This window comes from Rhopilema esculentum, chromosome 14, assembly GCF_057945365.1.
Source record: "Rhopilema esculentum isolate cy_ngs chromosome 14, ASM5794536v1, whole genome shotgun sequence".
NCBI lineage: Eukaryota > Metazoa > Cnidaria > Scyphozoa > Rhizostomeae > Rhizostomatidae > Rhopilema > Rhopilema esculentum.
This window is the reverse complement of record NC_142828.1, coordinates 10,832,357-10,853,165: the sequence shown is the minus strand read 5'-3', so window position 1 is coordinate 10,853,165 and position 20,809 is coordinate 10,832,357. Positions and strand designations below refer to the sequence as shown.

Below are 20,809 nucleotides of genomic sequence, written 5' to 3'. Positions count from 1 at the left end.
AAAGATCTAACAGCTTTCTCAGCTGTGAAGATTTGACCTACTTTGAGAAAAAAATGTCTTTTTATTTGTTGTAAAGTGTTTTTTTTTGGAAATTTATAAGTATTAGTTACATCTTAAATCATTTAACCGTATTCTGTACAGTTGTATTTTTAAGATAATGTCCAAACTAAACCAAACCAGACTTTAATGTATGGTAATTATTCAGGGAGTTCAACTCTTCCTCGTCTCTATACCACTGAAAAAATAAGCATCACAAGCAAAGGTGATAAGAACATATACAAGAAGAGAATATTTATGTGACAACAGGAGGAGCTTATTTTCAGTTACGTTCAGATTGCAAGCCTATTAGGCCAATACCAACAGAAGAGTCTATTGTTACGGGTTTTTAATGTATGATCTCAAAGCTGTATACATAGAAATTTGATGGAAGGCAATGTGTTGGTAATCCCTGTAAAACTTAAGAATTAGTTCTAACGGATTTACAAGTCTCAATTAAATAACTTTTTTTTAGTTCCGAGTTGTGAAAGTAGAGGCAATTTCCTGTTTGTCCTTGATGGTTCTGCAAGCGTCAAAGACAGTTTTCAGTATGAAAAATACTTTGTAAAACGTTTTGTCCAGTCTTTGGCCGCGAGTAGCAGGGCCGGTCTCATTACCTTCAGCAAGTTTGCCGTGAACAATATAAAGATTGATGATTATGAAAGAAAGAGGAAATTGATTGATCAGCTTCGGTTGGTACGTCCTCTCGGATCCATTACCAGGATTGATGAAGGTATTTTTGCCAGATAATTGCCTCCTCTTAGATTTTTGACTCTGAAACTAAAAAAATTCATCCTTTGAAAAGCTTCAAAACTAATCTTTATGTATTTATTCCGATTGTTTAGTATCCAAAAATATCAAGGTTCTTTGTGTAGATGATAAATTTGCAAGCTGTGAACGGCCTTAGGACGAAGTTATGTCGATGATCTCGTTTAATTGATTTACGTAACTGAAATATATTTCGAATTATATTTTGCTTTTATTTGTGATACAGGTTTGCTGCTAGCCAAAATAGAGCTAGCTAAATTGAAAGCTGATAAAGACAAACACCCGAAAGTGGTTTTCTTGATCACCGATGGTTCTCAGAGTCCAGATGAAAACGCGGTTGATCCTGTTTCTGTTGCCAATGATATTAGAAATCTTGGTGGGCATATATTTGTCGTTGGTGTTGGACCGAATGTACAAAAGAAGGAGCTAGAAGCTATAGCTGGACATCCTGGCAACCTTTTCCTTGCCAATTATTTCAACAGTCTTCAGTCGGATATATTTACAAAGCGAATATCAGATCTTGTTTGTGAAAGTGGTAAATTTCACATCTTCTTTTTAAATCCTTTTAATTTTGCCCCCGTGGCCCTTGAAAGCACGAAGTATTTGATAAGGAGTTAAAATAACCTTTAGAATAATACTCAAATGTACTTTGTATGCTAGATAGATTGGGGTAGATGGACATGTATAACCATTAAAATGCTTTGGATGATTGAAAGCAAGACAAGTTTCTGCGACCATTTTCATATTTTTCTATTATTATATGAAATATAATATTTATCTTCTTGAAATGAAATTTTTTCCATATAATAGTTTTGCCCTTTGAAAAAAGGATCAAATAACATTTGAAAAAGTCGAAATTATACAGATGTAAAATAAACGTGATTTATTTTCATTTAATTGATACAAAGCCTTATACACTAGGGATTCAGGCCATCTATTCTGCGTAAAACTCTTTTGCCTATCCGTCTTTTAGTTATTAAACAACTGTACGATTACAAGAAGTACAGATCTCAAAAAAATTTTGTCGAACAGAAGAAGATGAAAATGAATTACCATCCACCTAAGTTGGATGAAGAGGAATTTATAACTTCATGACAAAAGGCGAATTTTTATAAAAGTTTTGTACAAAATTTTAATTCCTTTATTAGCTATTTCAAGCTTCATTAGTGAATGGTTATCTATCAAATAGAAATTTTGTGGTTTCCTGGAAAAGTTTTCTTTCTCTAAACAATTTCGAAAGTCCCTTTAAGGAAACTTATTTTTTTTCAGTATACACTCCTGTGCAATGTGAACTCGATCCAGATGTGTTGTTTGCAATCGGAACAACTACCGAACAACAGCATCGCTTAGCCAAAAAAATTGTCAATGAATTAGCAGGAAGGTTGAAGATATCGTCCACAGACTCTCAAGCAGGCATTATTCAGTTCAACCGCGAGGCAACACTTGAACACAAACTTGGTGTTTCGAAAAGTGCGACTGATTTCCAGTCTGTTGTTGATCGATTAAGATTTCAAGGTCCTGTTTCAAGCATTAAGATAGCCTTACAAAAGGCCTACTATGAGGGATTTCAGCAACAAAATGGCATGAGGGTAGATTCACAGCAAGTCTTGGTTCTTATCAGTGACTTATTCACCCAAGCCTCATCTTTTCTACAGCCTGAGCTAGATCAGTTTAAAGAAGCTGGAATAAAAGTGATAACAATCGGGCTAAGAAATGTCATTCTTCCCAAAGCCCTTTTGAATGAATTGACTCAACAATTTGTGTTAGAAGCTACCGAAACCCATGCAACGAGGGAGGTTCTTGACGGCGCCACAAAAAGCATTTGCCGTGCTGCAGGTACCAATAATTCATTATGTTATTATTATTATCATTTTTATTATTATCATTATCATTATTATCATTCAACCAGACTGTATGTATAAACTGCTTTACAAGATGGTGTCAATGGTCTAACATGATTATAAGAGTAGAAAAAATGCACAACCTTTGGTATTAAAAAATTCTCAACACGCTCCCTACAATATCAGTCAAAGCTCTTCATCAATAATGAAATGGTCCCTCCTGTCATAACTGGAGAGTCTTTTAAGTATCTTGGGCGTCACTTTGACTTCAATATGAGCAACCAAGAACATATGTCTAAGCTCAGCTCAATCTTCACAGAACTCCTAACGCAAATTGATTCTTTACCTCTCCATCCAAAGAATAAGCTGCTTCTTTATAACAGCTATCTTCTCTCACAAATTTCGTGGCACCTCACATCAGCCGATCTATCAAAAACCTGGATCGTCGAAAACCTTGATAATCAAGTTTCTGCATTTATCCGCCGTTGGCTCGATTTACCCATAAGTGCTACTTTAAGTGCCATTATTCTGTCAAAAAACCAGTTCGGTCTTAACTTGATTATTCCTTCTGTAAATTCATGCAGTGTCAAACTGTTTATCGTAATGCACTGAAATCCTCTCCCAACAAAAACGTCCAATCTTTGTGGAAAAATACCAGCCAGAGCATGAACATCCAATATGATGTTTACAGGAATACTAGAGAAGTATTGAAGGCTGTTAGATTAGAACATAAAGAGCGCCTTCAAAACCATCTTGTATCTCAAGGTACCGTTCTTTCCTTCATCTTTGACCACTCTCTTCCCATGGTCTCTAACATATGGACCACGTTTCAAAGCAACATGCCCAAGAACATTTACAGTTTTACTATCAAATATCTTAGCAACTCCCTTGCCACGCGAAAAAACGTATCTAAATGAAACATTACTCAGTCGTCCGATTGCTCTTTTTGCCATATGCCAGAAACGTTACTTCACATTGTTGCAGGCTGTAAAACAAACCTCTAAGAAGGCCCTTACACATGGCGCCATAACTCTGCATTAAACTTCCTAGCACAGTCTTTAAAAGCTTTACCTAATTGCTCTCTTTACGCAGACATTTCAGGTTATCTCTCATCCTCTATCATAACAGGAGACTCTTTCCGTCCTGATCTACTTCTAGTCACTTCTGACCATCGGCTATCCATACTCGAGCTTACAGTAGGATACGAAACTAACCGCAAAGGAGAGAAATACTCGAATCTCATTCACAGCCTAAGCTCAGCCTATTCTTCTATCATGTTTGTTTATCTTTCTATCAGTTCCCTAGGTATCTTTGGTCTCTCCTGCTCCTCTTTCATCGATATGTGCAACGCTTTAGATGTCAGCGAGAATCATCTCCGCTTCATGATCTCCAAACTATCCAACTTAACTATCCGTACTACCTATTACATTTTCTGCCGCAGAAATAAATCTTGGAATAATCCTGAACTTCTTCAATTCTAACGATCTCTGCTACTGACGACTTCTAAAACAAACAATGACGAACACACTGTTTCATTTTTTTTGTTAACTTCTTTTGTTTGTGCTTGTAATAGTCTTCTTCTTTGTAAACCCAGGCTAGCCAATTGCAAATTACCTTTGTAATAGTGAAATTTATAATTGTAGTTTTAATTGAATTGAAAATGAAAAGTTTCCATTATTATCATTATTATTATTATTATTATTATTATTATTATTATTATTATTATTATTATTATTATTATATTATTATATTATTATATTATTATATTATTATATTATTATAATAGGTAGATCCTCCTTCTTACCATCAAATCACGAAAGTTGTTCGTCGAATGAAGTCGTCTGGTTCGCCTTGTCCGCTTGACAAGCTATCAATAATACCTTTTAAAAGATGTCCATATCTCCGTACATACATGACTGAGCTAATTCGAATAATTTGGAGTTCGGGTGATATACCTGAGGAGTGGAAACTGGCCTGCACAGTGCTAATCCATAAACGGGGCGATGCATCTAATCCTGAAAACTTCCGCCCTATCACCCTTGAAACCATTCCACTGAAAATATTCACATCTTGCCTACGCGATTCGATGTTTGCATTTCTCTCCGCAAACATGTACATTGAGCACAGAATTCAAAAAGGGTCAGAACTATTAGAAACTGTCAACTCGTTAATGTCCAGTATCGACAAATTGTCGTGTCATCCAAAGAACAAAATTCTGTTATACCACCGATATGTGCTATCCAAAATTTCCTGGAACCTGACCATCGCTGATTTAAGCAAGACATGGGTGACAGAGAATCTAGACAATGTTGTTTCAAGCTTTGTTAGACAATGGCTCGAGCTGCCAATAAGTGCTTCACTAAGTAGCCTCGTCATTCCAAAATCGAAGTTTGGCATCAATCTCATTCTTCCATCTACCAAGTTCTTACAATGCCAAACAGTTATCCGCAACTCTTTAAGACTGTCCCCAAACCAAGAGATTCGCTCTTTATGGAAAGACTCTAGCACTGGTACAAACATACAATATGACGTTTATCGCAACACCAAACAAGTTCTCAAATCCATCCAAAGTGAACACGAAAACCGCATTGAAAACGTTCTTACATCTCAAGGATTTATTATCTCGTGCATCTTAAAATTTGCTTCTAAGGGAACTAATCAACTTTGGTCTAGTGTTCAGCAAAAGTTACCAAAAAACATTTACAACTTTACCATCAAATACCTAAACAACACTCTTGCCACTAGGAAAAACCTCTGCAAATGGTCAATTACTCAGTCATCTGCCTGCTCTTTCTGTCTCCAATCAGAATCATTACAGCACATAGTCTCTAGCTGCAAGAATTATCTTGAACATGGTAGGTATACCTGGAGACATGATTCTGTACTTCTATATTTGGCTAAAATCCTTTCAACATCTAGAAACAGCTCACTTTACGCCGACCTGCCTTCATTTCTATCACCTTCTTTAATCACAGGCGACTCCTATCGACCAGATCTTGTCTTCGTAACTGAAGATCGAATCCTTTACATGCTAGAGCTTACTGTTGGGTTCGAAAGCAACATCGACGAAAACAGTACACGAAAAGCTAGGAAATATAGCGACCTTATCAAGGAACTGAGCCCTGGCTATAAACGTGTTACCTTTGTTAACCTTTCTATGAGTGCCCTTGGCATTCTGGGAACCTCATCTACCTCTCTCTCTGACATGCTACACCAACTTAATTTTGACTCAAATCAAACTAAATCCATCTTGATGAAACTCATGAACATTTCTATCCGCTGCACCTACTATATCTTCTGTCGTCGAAACAAACCATGGCTAAGCCCCGAACTAATTGACTTTTAAATATTGTAATGCAGATAAGCCAATTATATGATGCCTGTAAAAGCGAGTCGTATAATTGTAAATTTAAAATGTATTCAATGAAAATGAGATGTTTAAAAAAAATTATTACTATTACTATTATTATCGATTTATTTAAAGTTGGCTTTATAATTCAAATAGCTAAAATAACAGCTAATTAAGGCAAATTAGAACTTAAAGAAAATGTTGTATCTGCCTGACAGTATTAGGTATCTTAGCTTTTAGCTGAGAAACGAGAAAAGCAAATATTGGAATAAAGTTGGCTTTTTAACCTTTGTTTTCTTTTGATGATGATAATTAGATAGAAGATTCCTTTCCTTTTTCTTTTGATTTCTTAATTGGACATTCGTGTTTTCTCTAGTTCCGAAATGCACTAATCTGGCAAACTTTGGCTTCATTCTTGACTCTTCTGTCACTCCGCATCTATTTGAGGCACAAAAAAAGTTCTTGGAACACTTTGTGGACGTATTTCCATTGTCAAAAATTGGTAACAGAGCGGGAGTTGTCCTTTACCACAACGGAGCTGAGGTTGGTATTCCATTCAATTCCAAAGAGAAAGTCAGTACATTCAAAAGTGCAGTTCGTTCTTTGCAGTACACAGGGTCAGCAACAAATATTGATGATGGTCTCCGGGTCGTGAAGGATGTTTTGGTACCAGGCGCTCAAAAAGATTTACCTATACTCATAGTCTTGCTTATTGATAAATCGCAGCAAAAAACCTTGGACAGGTACTTACGAAGATCAATTCTCAATGAAATAAAGTCACTTGGCGTTACCATTTTTACCGTAATGGTTGGTACTAAGAGAACAGAAGCAATTGACGAAATCATTGGTAACACCGATTTGGTTTTATCCATTCAAGACATGACTGTATTGCAATCTCCTGAGTTTCTTTTACAGCTGTCAAACAGGCTCTGTAGTTTAGGTAAGATTAGTTTAAATTTTATATGTTTGACTATACGGTAGCAGATAACTTTGCATCCAATTCAAAATCGGCTCGGATCAGCCTTCCTCCACATGAGGTCAAAGTGTTCCGATACACTTTTGTTGTTCTATTTGGGTCAATTTTTAACCTGTAGACCCAAATTAAAAATAGTCACACTTTTATAAAAAGTGCAGCTCTTTTAGTATGATTGATATTTTTATATTTTATGGCCTCATATGAATGATATCCCGTTATATCTCGTATCTTAGATGCTATTCAGTAAAGATGAACGGTTAAAGTGGGCGTCCACTCTTTCTCAGACTTCGCATTATGATTATCCAATTAGAAATAAGACCCCCCTCACATGAACAATTTCAGGCCGGTCTGAAACTCAGGTCGTCTTGAAATTTGATGGTGCGTGCTAATTAACATGGATGTTTTTAAACCGGCTTGAAAAAGCCACAGGGTTTTGCACATGCGCATTTTCGGCGAAATTTAGATCAAAACAATCATGGCGCCCAATGATTTGATGAAAAGGTTTATTTTAAATCAATTGTTAAAATCTATTTTAGTTGTTCTAGTCTCGGCTCTGCAACTTCATTTTATTTTGCTTCTTCAACTTATGTTTCAACTTCTTCAACATGTACCGTTTCTTTATTCCAAGAGTTTTCATGACGTCCAACAAAAGCCAAATAGATCTTGGCAAAATAAGCACAGGCTGTATCTTGCATTATTCAATGGTGAAATGGCGCCAAATTTATCAAAAATGTATCCCAGAACTCTAATTTGCATCCCAGAGTGCAATTTATTTCTCTCCGCGAGTTTCATTTCGCCCCGACTTGAAAAACGTTTCTGCTCACATGCGGATTTCAAGTCGACCTGAAATTTCAGACCGACCTGAACAACCGAAAGGAATTCAGGTCGACCTGAGTTTCATTTCGCCCTCTCTCATGTGAGCACCTCAAGGGCTCAGACCGCAGACTGAAATGAATTTAAGGTCGATCTGAGTTCAGACCGGCCTGAAATTTCTTATGTGAGGGGGGTCTAAATGTGTAACTTGTTACATTTTAAATTTTGCTGTTAATTTTTACATTATCAGAATTTTTCTATGGTTCTAGTTAAGAAACCAATGAAGTGTAAAGCTGTAGCCGATGTTGGCTTTATCGTTGACTCATCAGTCCGCCTTGTTAGTCATTACGCAAAAGAGAAAGAGTTTGTAAAGCTCGTTGCAAGAAACCTTGATGTTTCTAACAGAGGTAGTCATGTCGCAGTGGTGTTGTTCAGTTATCATTCTGATCTGAGTATCAAGTTCTCGGATTACAACAATGCAGATGGTTTCGGTAGAGCTGTTGATAATTTTCCTCTAATGAAAAACACTACTCGTATCGACAAAGCATTGAGGACGGCTTACAATGAAATGTTTAGCGAAAGAAATGGAATGAGGATTAAAGTTCCAAAGATACTTGTTCTACTTACTGATGGTGAGCAGACTAAAGATGCTGATGCGGTGTCACCTTCGCAAATCATTCAAAAATTCCACCATGCCGATATCAAGGTAATCGTTGTCGGTATTGGCAGAGGTGTTAACCCAGCTGAGCTGCGCTCCTTGGTAAAATCACAAGACGACTTGTACTTAGCCAAAGACTTTGAGCAGCTGAAATCTACAGAGTTTGTTGATGGCATTACGAAGACAATTTGTCTTAATACAAGTAAGTTCTCTTAGGTGGTAGTTTCCTATTTCTTCTAAGTATGAATTCACAGTGTTTTTGAAGCTCCGGTTGTAAGTACAGCGTTTCACAAATGCAAAAACAATTTCCTCGTACATTCTCAGATAACTGTTTTCTCTTGTTCATAACTCCTTAGATGTAATCAGAAGTAGCACGAAAGTAGCCAAGTTTAAAATGTCTTTTTCAGTCAACAGATGCGATAGTATAGCAGATATTGGCATTTTGGTGGATTCTTCAGGAAGCTTGCGACGACTTTTTCATAAAGAGAAAGAGTTTGTTAAAATTTTAGCGGATGTGTTTGAAATTGATCCAGACGGCAGTAGGGTTGGCATCATCACTTTCAGCTATAATGCTGTTCTCAGTATCAAACTCTCTAGTCTGCAAGATAAGGTTGGTTTCAAGGAAGCTGTTCAAAATCTGCCTTACATGGGATATACAACAAGGATTGACAAAGCCTTAGCATTAGCTCGTGACGAGCTGTTTCTCGAGTCAAACGGAGCGCGTGCTGTCATTCCAAAAATACTTATTTTGCTTACGGATGGCAAGCAGTCGTATGTTGGCAATACTGTCAAACCTTCTGGCATTGCAGCAGAAATAAGACGTTCGTTTGGTGCAACCATCTTTGCTATTGGCATTGGAACACAGGTTGATAGAGACGAGCTGACTGAAATTGCAAATGGAGAGACTCGTGTGTTTTTGGCTGAAAATTTCAATGAACTCGTATCAGCTGAATTTGTTTCAAAATTTGTTGCAAGTGCATGTTTACCAGGTACCATTTTTTATAGTTTCTGTTCTTCATTAAGACAATAAAACATAATCTATTTTTAAAAAAAAGCGTCAGCAACGTGCTCTCCCGTGCTGAGTGCTTTGATAATGGGAATGGCACGGGCGGTTTTGAGAATATTTTTCGGCCATCATCGTCAATTAATGACGTGAGCCGCCAACATTAATGACAAAATTGATAATAAAAAATACTGGTAAACTTATCAATATGACTTTTCAATCAGATGTAAACTTATCTTTATATATGCATTTTCAATCAGTGTAGGCTTGGTTGCTTTACTAACCAATCAAAAGACAGTTGCTAGCTAGCCCATATGCAGGCTCCCAAATTTACAATTACAATGTCTTTATCAATTATTACCAAATGTGGTACTTCTCTTGTATGTAAAACCCCGGTCAAACGAACTGAGCATTTCACTGAGCAACGCTCAGCATGCCAAGTCAGTGAGAAGCTCAGTTCGTTTGAAAGATTGCTCAGTCGTGATCAGCCATGCTCAGTCCTGCCCAGAGGTGCTTGACCGCGATGTTGAGAGAGTAATCAAACATTTCTTTTGTTCGAGCTGTTATTGAGCGATGCTTAGTTCTTTTGACCACCCAGCTGAACTTTGCTCAACTCGGACTTGCCTTACATGCGCCGTAAATTCAAGTTTTGCACCGAGATTACTTTGAGAATTTTTTTTAGATTGTGCTCACTAAAGCCGTTTAATAGTGTCATAAAAGCTCACCATTTGGACAACATAAAGAATGCTTTTTGATTTGCAATAGTTTTGTGCGAAATTTCAATTTTTCATTGCGGAGACAATCAAACTAATAATAATTTGTTCATAGAATTTTTGGCTGCATTGTTCAATTCGTTTGACCACCCTGTACTGAGCAGTGAGCTGAGAAGAGCTGAATGAATGTTGCTCAGTGCAATATTCAGTTCGTTTGACCAAGGCTTAATTGGAACAACAGATTCAGAAATGATAGTTGTAAAATGGAATCTTCAGTTGAATATCATCGGAAAGTTGAATGTTCAGATAATGAAATGTCATAAAAACATCAAATGTTATTATTTTCTAAATTACAAATCAATCTAAAAGCTTTCAACTCATAGTTTTTGGAATCATATTGCTCTAATAGTAATCATGCAGCAAGTTGTATCATATTTCGAGATTTCTAAGCAAACAAGCAATTTTCATGCAGATTAATTTACAGAAATGTGTAAGGATAGAAATATAATGATCATTTGATAAGTAATTAGGCATAATCCGGACGTCTACACAGTTGTAACATAAATCACTTGATATTTTTGTATGATGTCGCAAGCACAATGAATGAAGAAAACTTACAAAGAAATGCATGCTTTGAACATCTTAAATAGTACTATAACTTTTCTAAGATGTTTTAAAGAATATGTGGTTGTTTTGAGTCTCTTACTAAGGCATTTTTGCATCTTTTATAAAAAATCAGTAATTTGAAATGCCCGGTCACAACGAAATTTTTTGATAATTCACCAGAAAAAACAAATGTAACATTATCTCTTTCTACGGCAATTTATATGGCTGCACTCAGGCCCACGTAGATTGGGGCAAGGAGGCCCGCTGGTAAATGAAAGGTCTCTCCTTAAAGTATGACTCTTATGACACGGTTCTTGCAATTCACTTCGGTGTATCTAACGTTTTTTTTATTTTATTTGACGGAGTGAATCCTATTGATATTCTAAAACTCTTGCTATGGCAGGAATATCATAATCATTTTTGCAATGCATTACACATCGCTATCATATATCATTACATGGTTGATTATATCGTTTTCTCGTTTCTTTTTACAGCAGTGCTATTCAGTGCCCCAGCATACACCTGTCAGTCATTTGTTGACGTTGCTTTTGTTGTTGATTCCACAACATCATCTAGATATGAGTACGAAAATGAAGTCGAATTTATACGATCTGTAGCAACTGCGTTCGATTTATCAGAAGATGGGACGTCGTTCACATTCACTTCGAGCTCCAGTACCAGTGATATTGCGCAGACAATACAAACAAAGAATTCATCAGTTTTTCTTGCAGCTGTAGACAGTCTTCCATTTCAAGGAAAAAATCCAGATCTTGTGAAAGCACTTGAAATTGCATATACAAGTTTGGTAGTGTCTAAAGCAACAGAAACATCTAATGCACCACAGACTCTTATAATACTAACAGACCGAGCTGAGTTTCAAATTGATGAAAATAAGAAAATTCAGAGTGCTCTAGAACCTTATTTTGAAGCTAAAGTCAAGGTAATTCTAGTGGCAATGACAAAGAGTATAAGAAAAGTGTTGGCCTCGCCTGATGATGCATTGATTATAGCGGAAGATTTTGATCAGTTAGCATCAGAACGCTTTGCGAGTAAAGTTGCAAGTATTGGATGTATAGAAGGTGATGCACAAAATAAACATCTTAACTTTAAAAAGATATTTCTATTTATGATATCAATGTTATGAAAGTTAACCCTGGCACTTTCTTTTTGGATACGTATCTGTAAGCGGTATTTTAGGTAGGGAATGATGCCAAATTGATAACACTGATTGGTATTGGAAAAGAATTATCTGATGAGAATTTAGTACATTAAAATAGTAATAGCTACTAACCAGAAAACTAGTAACCCAAACTGACTGATTGATCTGAAGAGAATAGTTGGTTGGGGAAGCTAGTGACTTTGGTGAATCACCGAAGACGTTGTTTCATGAATGGGTTTACTGTTTATTTGGTCAGGTGACCGATTGATTTACAGTTTGGTTGCTTGATTGCTTGATTGCTTAATTGATTGATTGTGATGGTAAGACCGATTGGCTGATTGGTTGTTTTTTTATTAATCGATTGATTCATACAATTAATTTTTGCGAACAAAAGATTTGATCAACAAATCATGGGATTGTTTGATGACTAATTTTGTAATCTTATACCGTAATCATTTTATAATTTTTGATTTACAGAAAGAAAATGCCAAGATATTCTTGACGTGGCCTTAATTATTGACTCATCTGGTAGTCTAAGAAGAGAATATAGAAAAGAGAAAGATTTTGTAAAGCAGTTTGCAGATATCCTGGGAATGTCAAAAAATGGGACCAGAATTGGTGTAATTACATTTAGCCGGCATGCAGAGCATAGCATAAAATTAGACGACTATGACTCCACTCAAGGATTTCAAGAAGCTGTTGACAGAATCCCAATATTCGGTCATACAACAAGAATAGATAAGGCTCTTAAACTTGCAAGAGACTCATTTTTTAGGCTGGAGAATGGATCAAGGTTATATGTACCAAAATTGACCGTTTTGTTGACTGATGGGTCACAAACAAGGGATATCGACGCAGAAGATCCTGGTGTAATTGCAGCAGAGATGAAAGCAGAAAAAATGAACTTCATAGTTATTGGCATTGGGAACAGAATTAATGAAAAAGAGCTACAAAATATTGCCAACGAAAAATCTACATTTTTCCTTGCAAGAAACTTTGATCAATTGATATCTTCATCATTTTTAAGGACCATTACAAAGATGACATGCAAAATAGGCAAGAATTTTGAAATTTAACTATTAGCAAAGACATTATTCATCAATATTTTGTTTTTCTAAAAACGCCTTACCCTTAGAGTTCTACTTGACAAGAAGTCAAGGGCAAACAATTATTTATAATGATCGATTTCATTCATTTGCAATTTGAAATTTTTAAAAAGAAAAAACAGGATAAAGTTACAATGATAAAACTTGAATAAAGTAAATTGAATTAGCACAATATACAGCATTTGTCTAAATCGACTTTTTGTAACTAAATAAAAAACTCCCTGGAAGAAATTTCTAAGGAACAATCCTACTGATCTGAAAAGCTAACAAGCCTTTTAGAAGAACAAAATGTGCTTATCAAATCCATAAAATATAAGTTGCGATATTTCCTTTTGTTGGTAAAAATTGAAAACTACATTGATAAAGTTGACGTTTTCCTTTGCTGCTTCTTTTTCAGCTGCAAAGCCGTTTGCATGTGAAATACGTGCTGATCTTGGCTTTGTCTTTGATGGCTCGGAAAGCATTGATGATTCAGCGAAAAGCAGGCAAAAGGCTTTCGTTAATGCTGTTGTTGGCAGCTTCAAAGTCAGCAAGGAGAACGCTCACGCAGGTATTATTGTTACAGGAAATGTGCCAAAACTAGCTATACGGCTGGGAGAGCACAAAAATATGACAAACTTCGAGGCTGCTGTTGACAAAATGACAGCCGTGGGGGGCAAAAATCGACTAGATAAGGCTTTGTTGGCAGCGTATGACGAACTGTTTAACGATTCGAACGGGGCCAGGCTGGACGTTCCTCAGATCCTGACGGTGATAACGACTGCAATGTATTTGGACAAGGCTGATGGCAATTCTCTAGCTTTAGCAGCAAGTCGCTACCATGAAGCCGGAATTAAATTACTTGTTTTGGTAGCAGGCAAAGACGCAAATAAAGAGCTTCTAAACAAATTAGTTCAGTCACCAACTGACATATTCTATGTGGAGCGATTCGATGAACTGAGAGAGAGAACGCTTGTAGAGGCCATAGCAAAGAGTGCATGTAAAGAAAGTGGTAAGAATGGCGAATTCAGCCATTTATTTTAGGGGTATACCTATGCTTTGTCGAATTTTGTATTTCAATCGACACTGGAAGCCTTTTAAAATATTATTTAAACAACCGTTTCTTTTTGTTTTATTCGTTTAGTTGTTAAATGCAAGAACGTCGCAAATGTTGGTTTCATTCTCGACTCTTCCGGAAGTCTGCGCCGTGAATATGACAAAGAAAAGGAATTTGTCAAAGAACTTGCAAAATCATTCGGTATATCAGAAGCAGGAAGCCGTGCCGGTGTGATTACGTTTAGTTACCATGCAGAGCTGAGCATCCCCGTCGACAAATTCAAGAATATAGATGACTTCAATAAGGCGATCGATAGTATTCCACTCATGGGTTATACAACGAGAATCGATAAGGCTCTTCGCCTTGCCAAGGAAAAGCTCATGGTTGGTGCTCGAGAAGACGCGCCCAAATTGGTGTTCCTTCTAACTGATGGTTCGCAAACTCAAGACGCTGGTGCTGAAAATCCAGATACTATTGCAAAAGAGCTGCGCGACCAAGGAATAAGACTGGTTGTCATTGGAATCGGCAGAGGTGTAAAGCCAGATGAACTAAAAAGAATAGCAGGAATTGAAAGCAATCTCTTCTTTGCAGCGGATTTTGATAAGCTCAAGTCAAGCTCGTTTGTTCAAAATGTCTCTAGTGAGGGTTGCAAGAAAGGCAAGTTTCCTTAACATACGCAAGTACATAAGTCAGTTGACTGCAATAAAGCATCCTCTGTCATATGTCTTTATTCGTTTATTCGTGAATGTTGCATTTGGTTATGAAAAGAACTTATTGCTACACTTTAACCTGCTCTCTTCACATATTCAATAGCATGTTATGCATGTTGCATGAATGTAATTTTTTCTTTGTTTTCCAGCTGAGGATCGTGTAGAATGTAAAGCTGTAGCCGATGTTGGCTTCATTGTCGACTCGTCAGGCAGTCTGGCCCGTCATTACGCAAAAGAGAAAGAGTTTGTAAAGCTCGTTGCAAGAAACCTTGATGTTTCTGACAGAGGTAGTCATGTCGCAGTGGTGTTGTTCAGTTATCATTCTGATCTGAGTATCAAGTTCTCGGATTACAACAATGCAGATGGTTTCGGTAGAGCTGTTGATAATCTGCCTCTAATGAAAAGCACTACTCGTATCGACAAAGCATTGAGGACGGCTTACAATGAAATGTTTAGCGAAAGAAATGGAATGAGGATTAAAGTTCCAAAGATACTTGTTCTACTTACTGATGGTGAGCAGACTAAAGATGCTGATGCGGTGTCACCTTCGCAAATCATTCAAAAATTCCACGATGCCGATATCAAGGTAATCGTTGTCGGTATTGGCAGAGGTGTTAACCCAGCTGAGCTGCGCACCTTGGTAAAATCACAAGACGACTTGTACTTAGCCAAAGACTTTGAGCAGCTGAAATCTACAGAGTTTGTTGACGGCATTACCGGATCTGCTTGCCTGCAAACCAGTGAGTTTCTCTATGCAAATAATATGTCAAATATTGTGTTAGCGTTTGAGCAAGCCTTGAATACAGTGTGTCCTGTTTTTCAATACCAGCAAAAGGCATATTATTATTAAATTGGGTCGGTATAACTCTCATAGCTGACGGTTAAAAGCCCATTTGATTTGTCAAACCTGTTATGATGTGTCCATCGGGTTTGCTGAAACTTTGAAAGCTACACAAAACTTTGATGAAAGGCTGGACATCGTTAAATGTGCTCAAGATACAGTTGCCATTTTTTTCTTCTCACTTTCATTGCAAATTCTGAATGGCATACGATTTGTTTTGTAGTTGAGCCTTGCATCAATGCTGCCGAAATTGGATTCATTGTCGACTCGTCTGGAAGCCTGAGGAGAGACTACGGCAAAGAGAAAGAGTTTGTGAAAATTCTAGCCGACTCTGTAGGAATCGAAGAAGGTGGAAGCAGAGCCGGCATTATCACATTCAGCTACGATGCTGAGCTCAGTGTCAAACTATCAGATTTTAGAACTACTGCACAGTTCAATGAGATTGTAGATAAACTTCCGTTTATGGGTTACACGACTAGGATTGACAAAGCTCTCACACTGGCCAAAGACAAACTTTTCCAGCAGTCTACAAGCGCTGGTCGTGTTTTGCCGAAAATCATTTTCTTGCTAACAGATGGTCGACAAACAAGAGATCAAGATGCCGTTGACCCAGCCACAATTGCTTCGGAGATTCGCATGCAGTTTGGCGCTAAGACGTTTGTCATTGGCATAGGAAGAAGAGTAGACCCACCCGAGTTAAATCAAATTGCAGGAGATAGTTCCAACGTCTTCCTTGCTAAGGGCTTCAAACAACTCAATTCTGCTCCGTTCGTAAACAAGGTCGCTGACATGTTTTGCCGTTCAGGTGTGTAACTAAGGGTGCAGCCTGTTTTTAGTGTAACTGAAATTTGAATTGTAGATTGTAGATAGGAGATTGTCTTTCATATCTAGTCGAGAAACTGTTTCGAATGGCAATTACCTTGTTAGTTGGCATTGTTACCTTGAACTTGTGATACATACTTTGTACATGTTTCCATTGAAGCTCGTAACTAGAGCAGAATACGCAATTTGTACTCAAATACAGCCAGGTATAATATTTTTACTTTCCTTTTCGACAGCTGTACCATTAGCGGATCCTGGGTTGAACATGTGTAAGTCGAGAGTAGACATTGCTTTCGTAGTCGACTCGTCAAAAAGTATGGCAACGCACTATGATGAGGCAAAACTTTTCGTAAAGGAGATGGCAAGAAGCTTCGATCTGTCTGCAGACGGAACTCGTGCAGGTATCGTTGTTTTTGGCAACTCCAGTCGAGTGAGCATCAAGTTTTCTGACACAAAGAGACTTGAAGACTTTGAAGAGACTGTAGACAACCTTGTGCTGCTTGGTGGAGATAGGAGAATGGACAAAGCGCTTGAGCTTGCTTTCGACGGTATTTTCAAGCCAGAACATGGTATGAGACCTGAAGCAGCACAAGTGATAGTTTTGCTGACAGACGGAGTGCAGTCTAAAGATGCTGGAGCACAGGCACTCCTGCAGGCAGCTCTGCCCCTGCACGAATCAAAGATCAAGGTTCTAGCTGTGGGGGTGGGAGGAAATGTGAAAAAGGAGGAGTTGCTGAGAGCTGTCAAATCTGAAAATGATATTTACATTGCAAACGATTTTGATCAGCTTTCTTCAGGAGCCTTCGTCGATGCAGTTGCTACAGCTTCATGCATAAAGGGTATGATGTTATTTTTGATGTAAAATGTAGTTTTCAAGTTGCTTGAGTTGCTTGACCAGACATTCAGCCATGCCCTCTACTTGAGAGTACGTACGTTTATAAATTAAGTGAGTAAAGGCAACGAAAAGAGCTTGTAGGCGGCAACCATTGCAAACAACCATGCCCTTCTTTTGCCAATATCTTAGTGTTAGTGTTCAGCAAAGTGCACTGTTCATTATTGTTTGTCTTGTTTTGCCTGTAGGTCCAGTATGCAAGAATCTAGTGGACGTAGGTTTCGTCGTCGATTCGTCTGGTAGTCTGAGGCGCGAATACCACAAAGAGAAAGAATTCGTGAAGAGGCTTGCCGAAAGCTTAGATATATCACCAAATGGAAGTAGAGCTGGCATCATCACATTTAGCTGGCACACAGAGCATAGTGTCAAGCTGAATGAGCACCAGGATGCGCGTACGTTCATGAATGCAGTTGATAGTCTCCCAATGTTTGGCCGAACGACGAGGATCGACAAAGCCTTGAAGATGGCAAGGGACGAAATGTTCAGCAAAGGAAACGGTGGCCGCGATGGCATTCCCAAGCTTCTCGTTCTCCTCACAGACGGGTCACAGACCAAAGACGCTGATGCGGTAGATCCCGCACTTATAGCTGACCAAATAAGAAACAGTGGGGTAATATTGATTGTAATAGGAATTGGGAAGGAAGTAAACGAGCAAGAATTGCTAAGCTTGGCTGGTAAGGCATCTAATGTTTATCAGGCATCAAACTTTGACGAGCTCATGTCCAACAAGTTCATAGATGGTGTCTCAAAAAGCAGCTGTGAGCAGGGTAAGTCCACTGAATCTACCATTTCAAATTTTTTTTAATAAACAGTATTTATACGTTTATACATACATTAATATATATATATATATATATATATATATATATATATATATATATATATATTTAGCCAAAAATTTGTAATTAGTTGTTGCATTCTCTTTCAACAGGAGTTGCTTAATGTGTACGATGAATCACACACTCTGCTTCGACTTTGAGAAATTTTAGCACTGTTAAAATAAAATTTGACTTTGTTTGCTTGATTGACTCCCTGAACACGTCTAGTACTTAATTCTAACCGATCTGTTTGCTTCATTGTGTTATTCCATTGTCAAATATGTTGCAGTATTTCCTTTTGTTGGTGAAAATTGTAAACTACATCGATGAAGTTGACGTTTTCCTTTGCTGCTTCTTTTTCAGCTGCAAAGCCGTTTGCATGTGAAATACGTGCTGATCTTGGCTTTGTCTTTGATGGCTCGGAAAGCATTGATGATTCAGCGAAAAGCAGGCAAAAGGCTTTCGTTAATGCTGTTGTTGGCAGCTTCAAAGTCAGCAAGGAGAACGCTCACGCAGGTATTATTGTAACAGGAAATGTGCCAAAACTAGCTATACGGCTGGGAGAGCACGAGAATATGACAAACTTCGAGGCTGCTGTAGACAAAATGACAGCCGTGGGGGGCAAAAATCGACTAGATAAGGCTTTGTTGGCAGCGTATGACGAACTGTTTAACGATTCGAACGGGGCCAGGCTGGACGTTCCTCAGATCCTGACGGTGATAACGACTGCAATGTATTTGGACAAGGCTGATGGCAATTCTCTAGCTTTAGCAGCAAGTCGCTACCATGAAGCCGGAATTAAATTACTTGTTTTGGTAGCAGGCAAAGACGCAAATAAAGAGCTTCTAAACAAATTAGTTCAGTCACCAACTGACATATTTTATGTGGAGCGATTCGATGACCTGAGAGAGAGAACGCTTGTAGAGGCCATAGCAAAGAGTGCATGTAAAGAAAGTGGTAAGAATGGCGAATTCAGCCATTTATTTTAGGGGTATACCTATGCTTTGTCGAATTTTGTATTTCAATCGACACTGGAAGCCTTTTAAAATATTATTTAAACAACCGTTTCTTTTTGTTTTATTCGTTTAGTTGTTAAATGCAAGAACGTCGCAAATGTTGGTTTCATTCTCGACTCTTCCGGAAGTCTGCGCCGTGAATATGACAAAGAAAAGGAATTTGTCAAAGAACTTGCAAAATCATTCGGTATATCAGAAGCAGGAAGCCGTGCCGGTGTGATTACGTTTAGTTACCATGCAGAGCTGAGCATCCCCGTCGACAAATTCAAGAATATAGATGACTTCAATAAGGCGATCGATAGTATTCCTCTCATGGGTTATACAACGAGAATCGATAAGGCTCTTCGCCTTGCCAAGGAAAAGCTCATGGTTGGTGCTCGAGAAGACGCGCCCAAATTGGTGTTCCTTCTAACTGATGGTTCGCAAACTCAAGACGCTGGTGCTGAAAATCCAGATACTATTGCAAAAGAGCTGCGCGACCAAGGAATAAGACTGGTTGTCATTGGAATCGGCAGAGGTGTAAAGCCAGATGAACTAAAAAGAATAGCAGGAATTGAAAGCAATCTCTTCCTTGCAGCGGATTTTGATAAGCTCAAGTCAAGCTCGTTTGTTCAAAATGTCTCTAGTGAGGGTTGCAAGAAAGGCAAGTTTCCTTAACATACGCAAGTACATAAGTCAGTTGACTGCAATAAAGCATCCTCTGTCATATGTCTTTATTCGTTTATTCGTGAATGTTGCATTTGGTTATGAAAAGAACTTATTGCTACACTTTAACCTGCTCTCTTCACATATTCAATAGCATGTTATGCATGTTGCATGAATGTAATTTTTTCTTTGTTTTCCAGCTGAGGATCGTGTAGAATGTAAAGCTGTAGCCGATGTTGGCTTCATTGTCGACTCGTCAGGCAGTCTGGCCCGTCATTACGCAAAAGAGAAAGAGTTTGTAAAGCTCGTTGCAAGAAACCTTGATGTTTCTGACAGAGGTAGTCATGTCGCAGTGGTGTTGTTCAGTTATCATTCTGATCTGAGTATCAAGTTCTCGGATTACAACAATGCAGATGGTTTCGGTAGAGCTGTTGATAATCTGCCTCTAATGAAAAGCACTACTCGTATCGACAAAGCATTGAGGACGGCTTACAATGAAATGTTTAGCGAAAGAAATGGAATGAGGATTAAAGTTCCAAAGATACTTGTTCTACTTACTGATGGTGAGCAGACTAAAGATGCTGATGCGGTGTCACCTTCGCAAATCATTCAAAAATTCCACGATGCCGATATCAAGGTAATCGTTGTCGGTATTGGCGGAGGTGTTAACCCAGCTGAGCTGCGCACCTTGGTAAAATCACAAGACGACTTGTACTTAGCCAAAGACTTTGAGCAGCTGAAATCTACAGAGTTTGTTGACGGCATTACCGGATCTGCTTGCCTGCAAACCAGTGAGTTTCTCTATGCAAATAATATGTCAAATATTGTGTTAGCGTTTGAGCAAGCCTTGAATACAGTGTGTCCTGTTTTTCAATACCAGCAAAAGGCATATTATTATTAAATTGGGTCGGTATAACTCTCATAGCTGACGGTTAAAAGCCCATTTGATTTGTCAAACCTGTTATGATGTGTCCATCGGGTTTGCTGAAACTTTGAAAGCT

At 38.0% G+C, this 20,809-nt stretch overlaps 1 protein-coding gene across 4 annotated transcripts in view; it reads left to right on the top strand.

Moving 5' to 3' along the window:
• The window catches only part of LOC135696395 (uncharacterized), a 145,362-nt gene that overhangs the window by 44,552 nt on the left and 80,001 nt on the right, over nucleotides 1–20,809 (top strand). For all 4 annotated transcript variants that reach the window (XM_089112298.1, XM_089112299.1, XM_089112301.1 and 1 more), the window contains 17 exons: nucleotides 512–769; nucleotides 1,031–1,339; nucleotides 2,074–2,640; nucleotides 6,371–6,934; nucleotides 8,053–8,643; nucleotides 8,849–9,430; nucleotides 11,258–11,842; nucleotides 12,400–12,978; nucleotides 13,426–14,019; nucleotides 14,152–14,721; nucleotides 14,924–15,514; nucleotides 15,839–16,420; nucleotides 16,674–17,276; nucleotides 17,518–18,096; nucleotides 18,511–19,104; nucleotides 19,237–19,806; nucleotides 20,009–20,599. In XM_089112298.1, coding sequence (XP_088968424.1) covers nucleotides 512–769; nucleotides 1,031–1,339; nucleotides 2,074–2,640; nucleotides 6,371–6,934; nucleotides 8,053–8,643; nucleotides 8,849–9,430; nucleotides 11,258–11,842; nucleotides 12,400–12,978; nucleotides 13,426–14,019; nucleotides 14,152–14,721; nucleotides 14,924–15,514; nucleotides 15,839–16,420; nucleotides 16,674–17,276; nucleotides 17,518–18,096; nucleotides 18,511–19,104; nucleotides 19,237–19,806; nucleotides 20,009–20,599 — 9,309 coding nt within the window. The remainder of the gene's footprint in view (nucleotides 1–511; nucleotides 770–1,030; nucleotides 1,340–2,073; nucleotides 2,641–6,370; nucleotides 6,935–8,052; nucleotides 8,644–8,848; nucleotides 9,431–11,257; nucleotides 11,843–12,399; nucleotides 12,979–13,425; nucleotides 14,020–14,151; nucleotides 14,722–14,923; nucleotides 15,515–15,838; nucleotides 16,421–16,673; nucleotides 17,277–17,517; nucleotides 18,097–18,510; nucleotides 19,105–19,236; nucleotides 19,807–20,008; nucleotides 20,600–20,809) is intronic.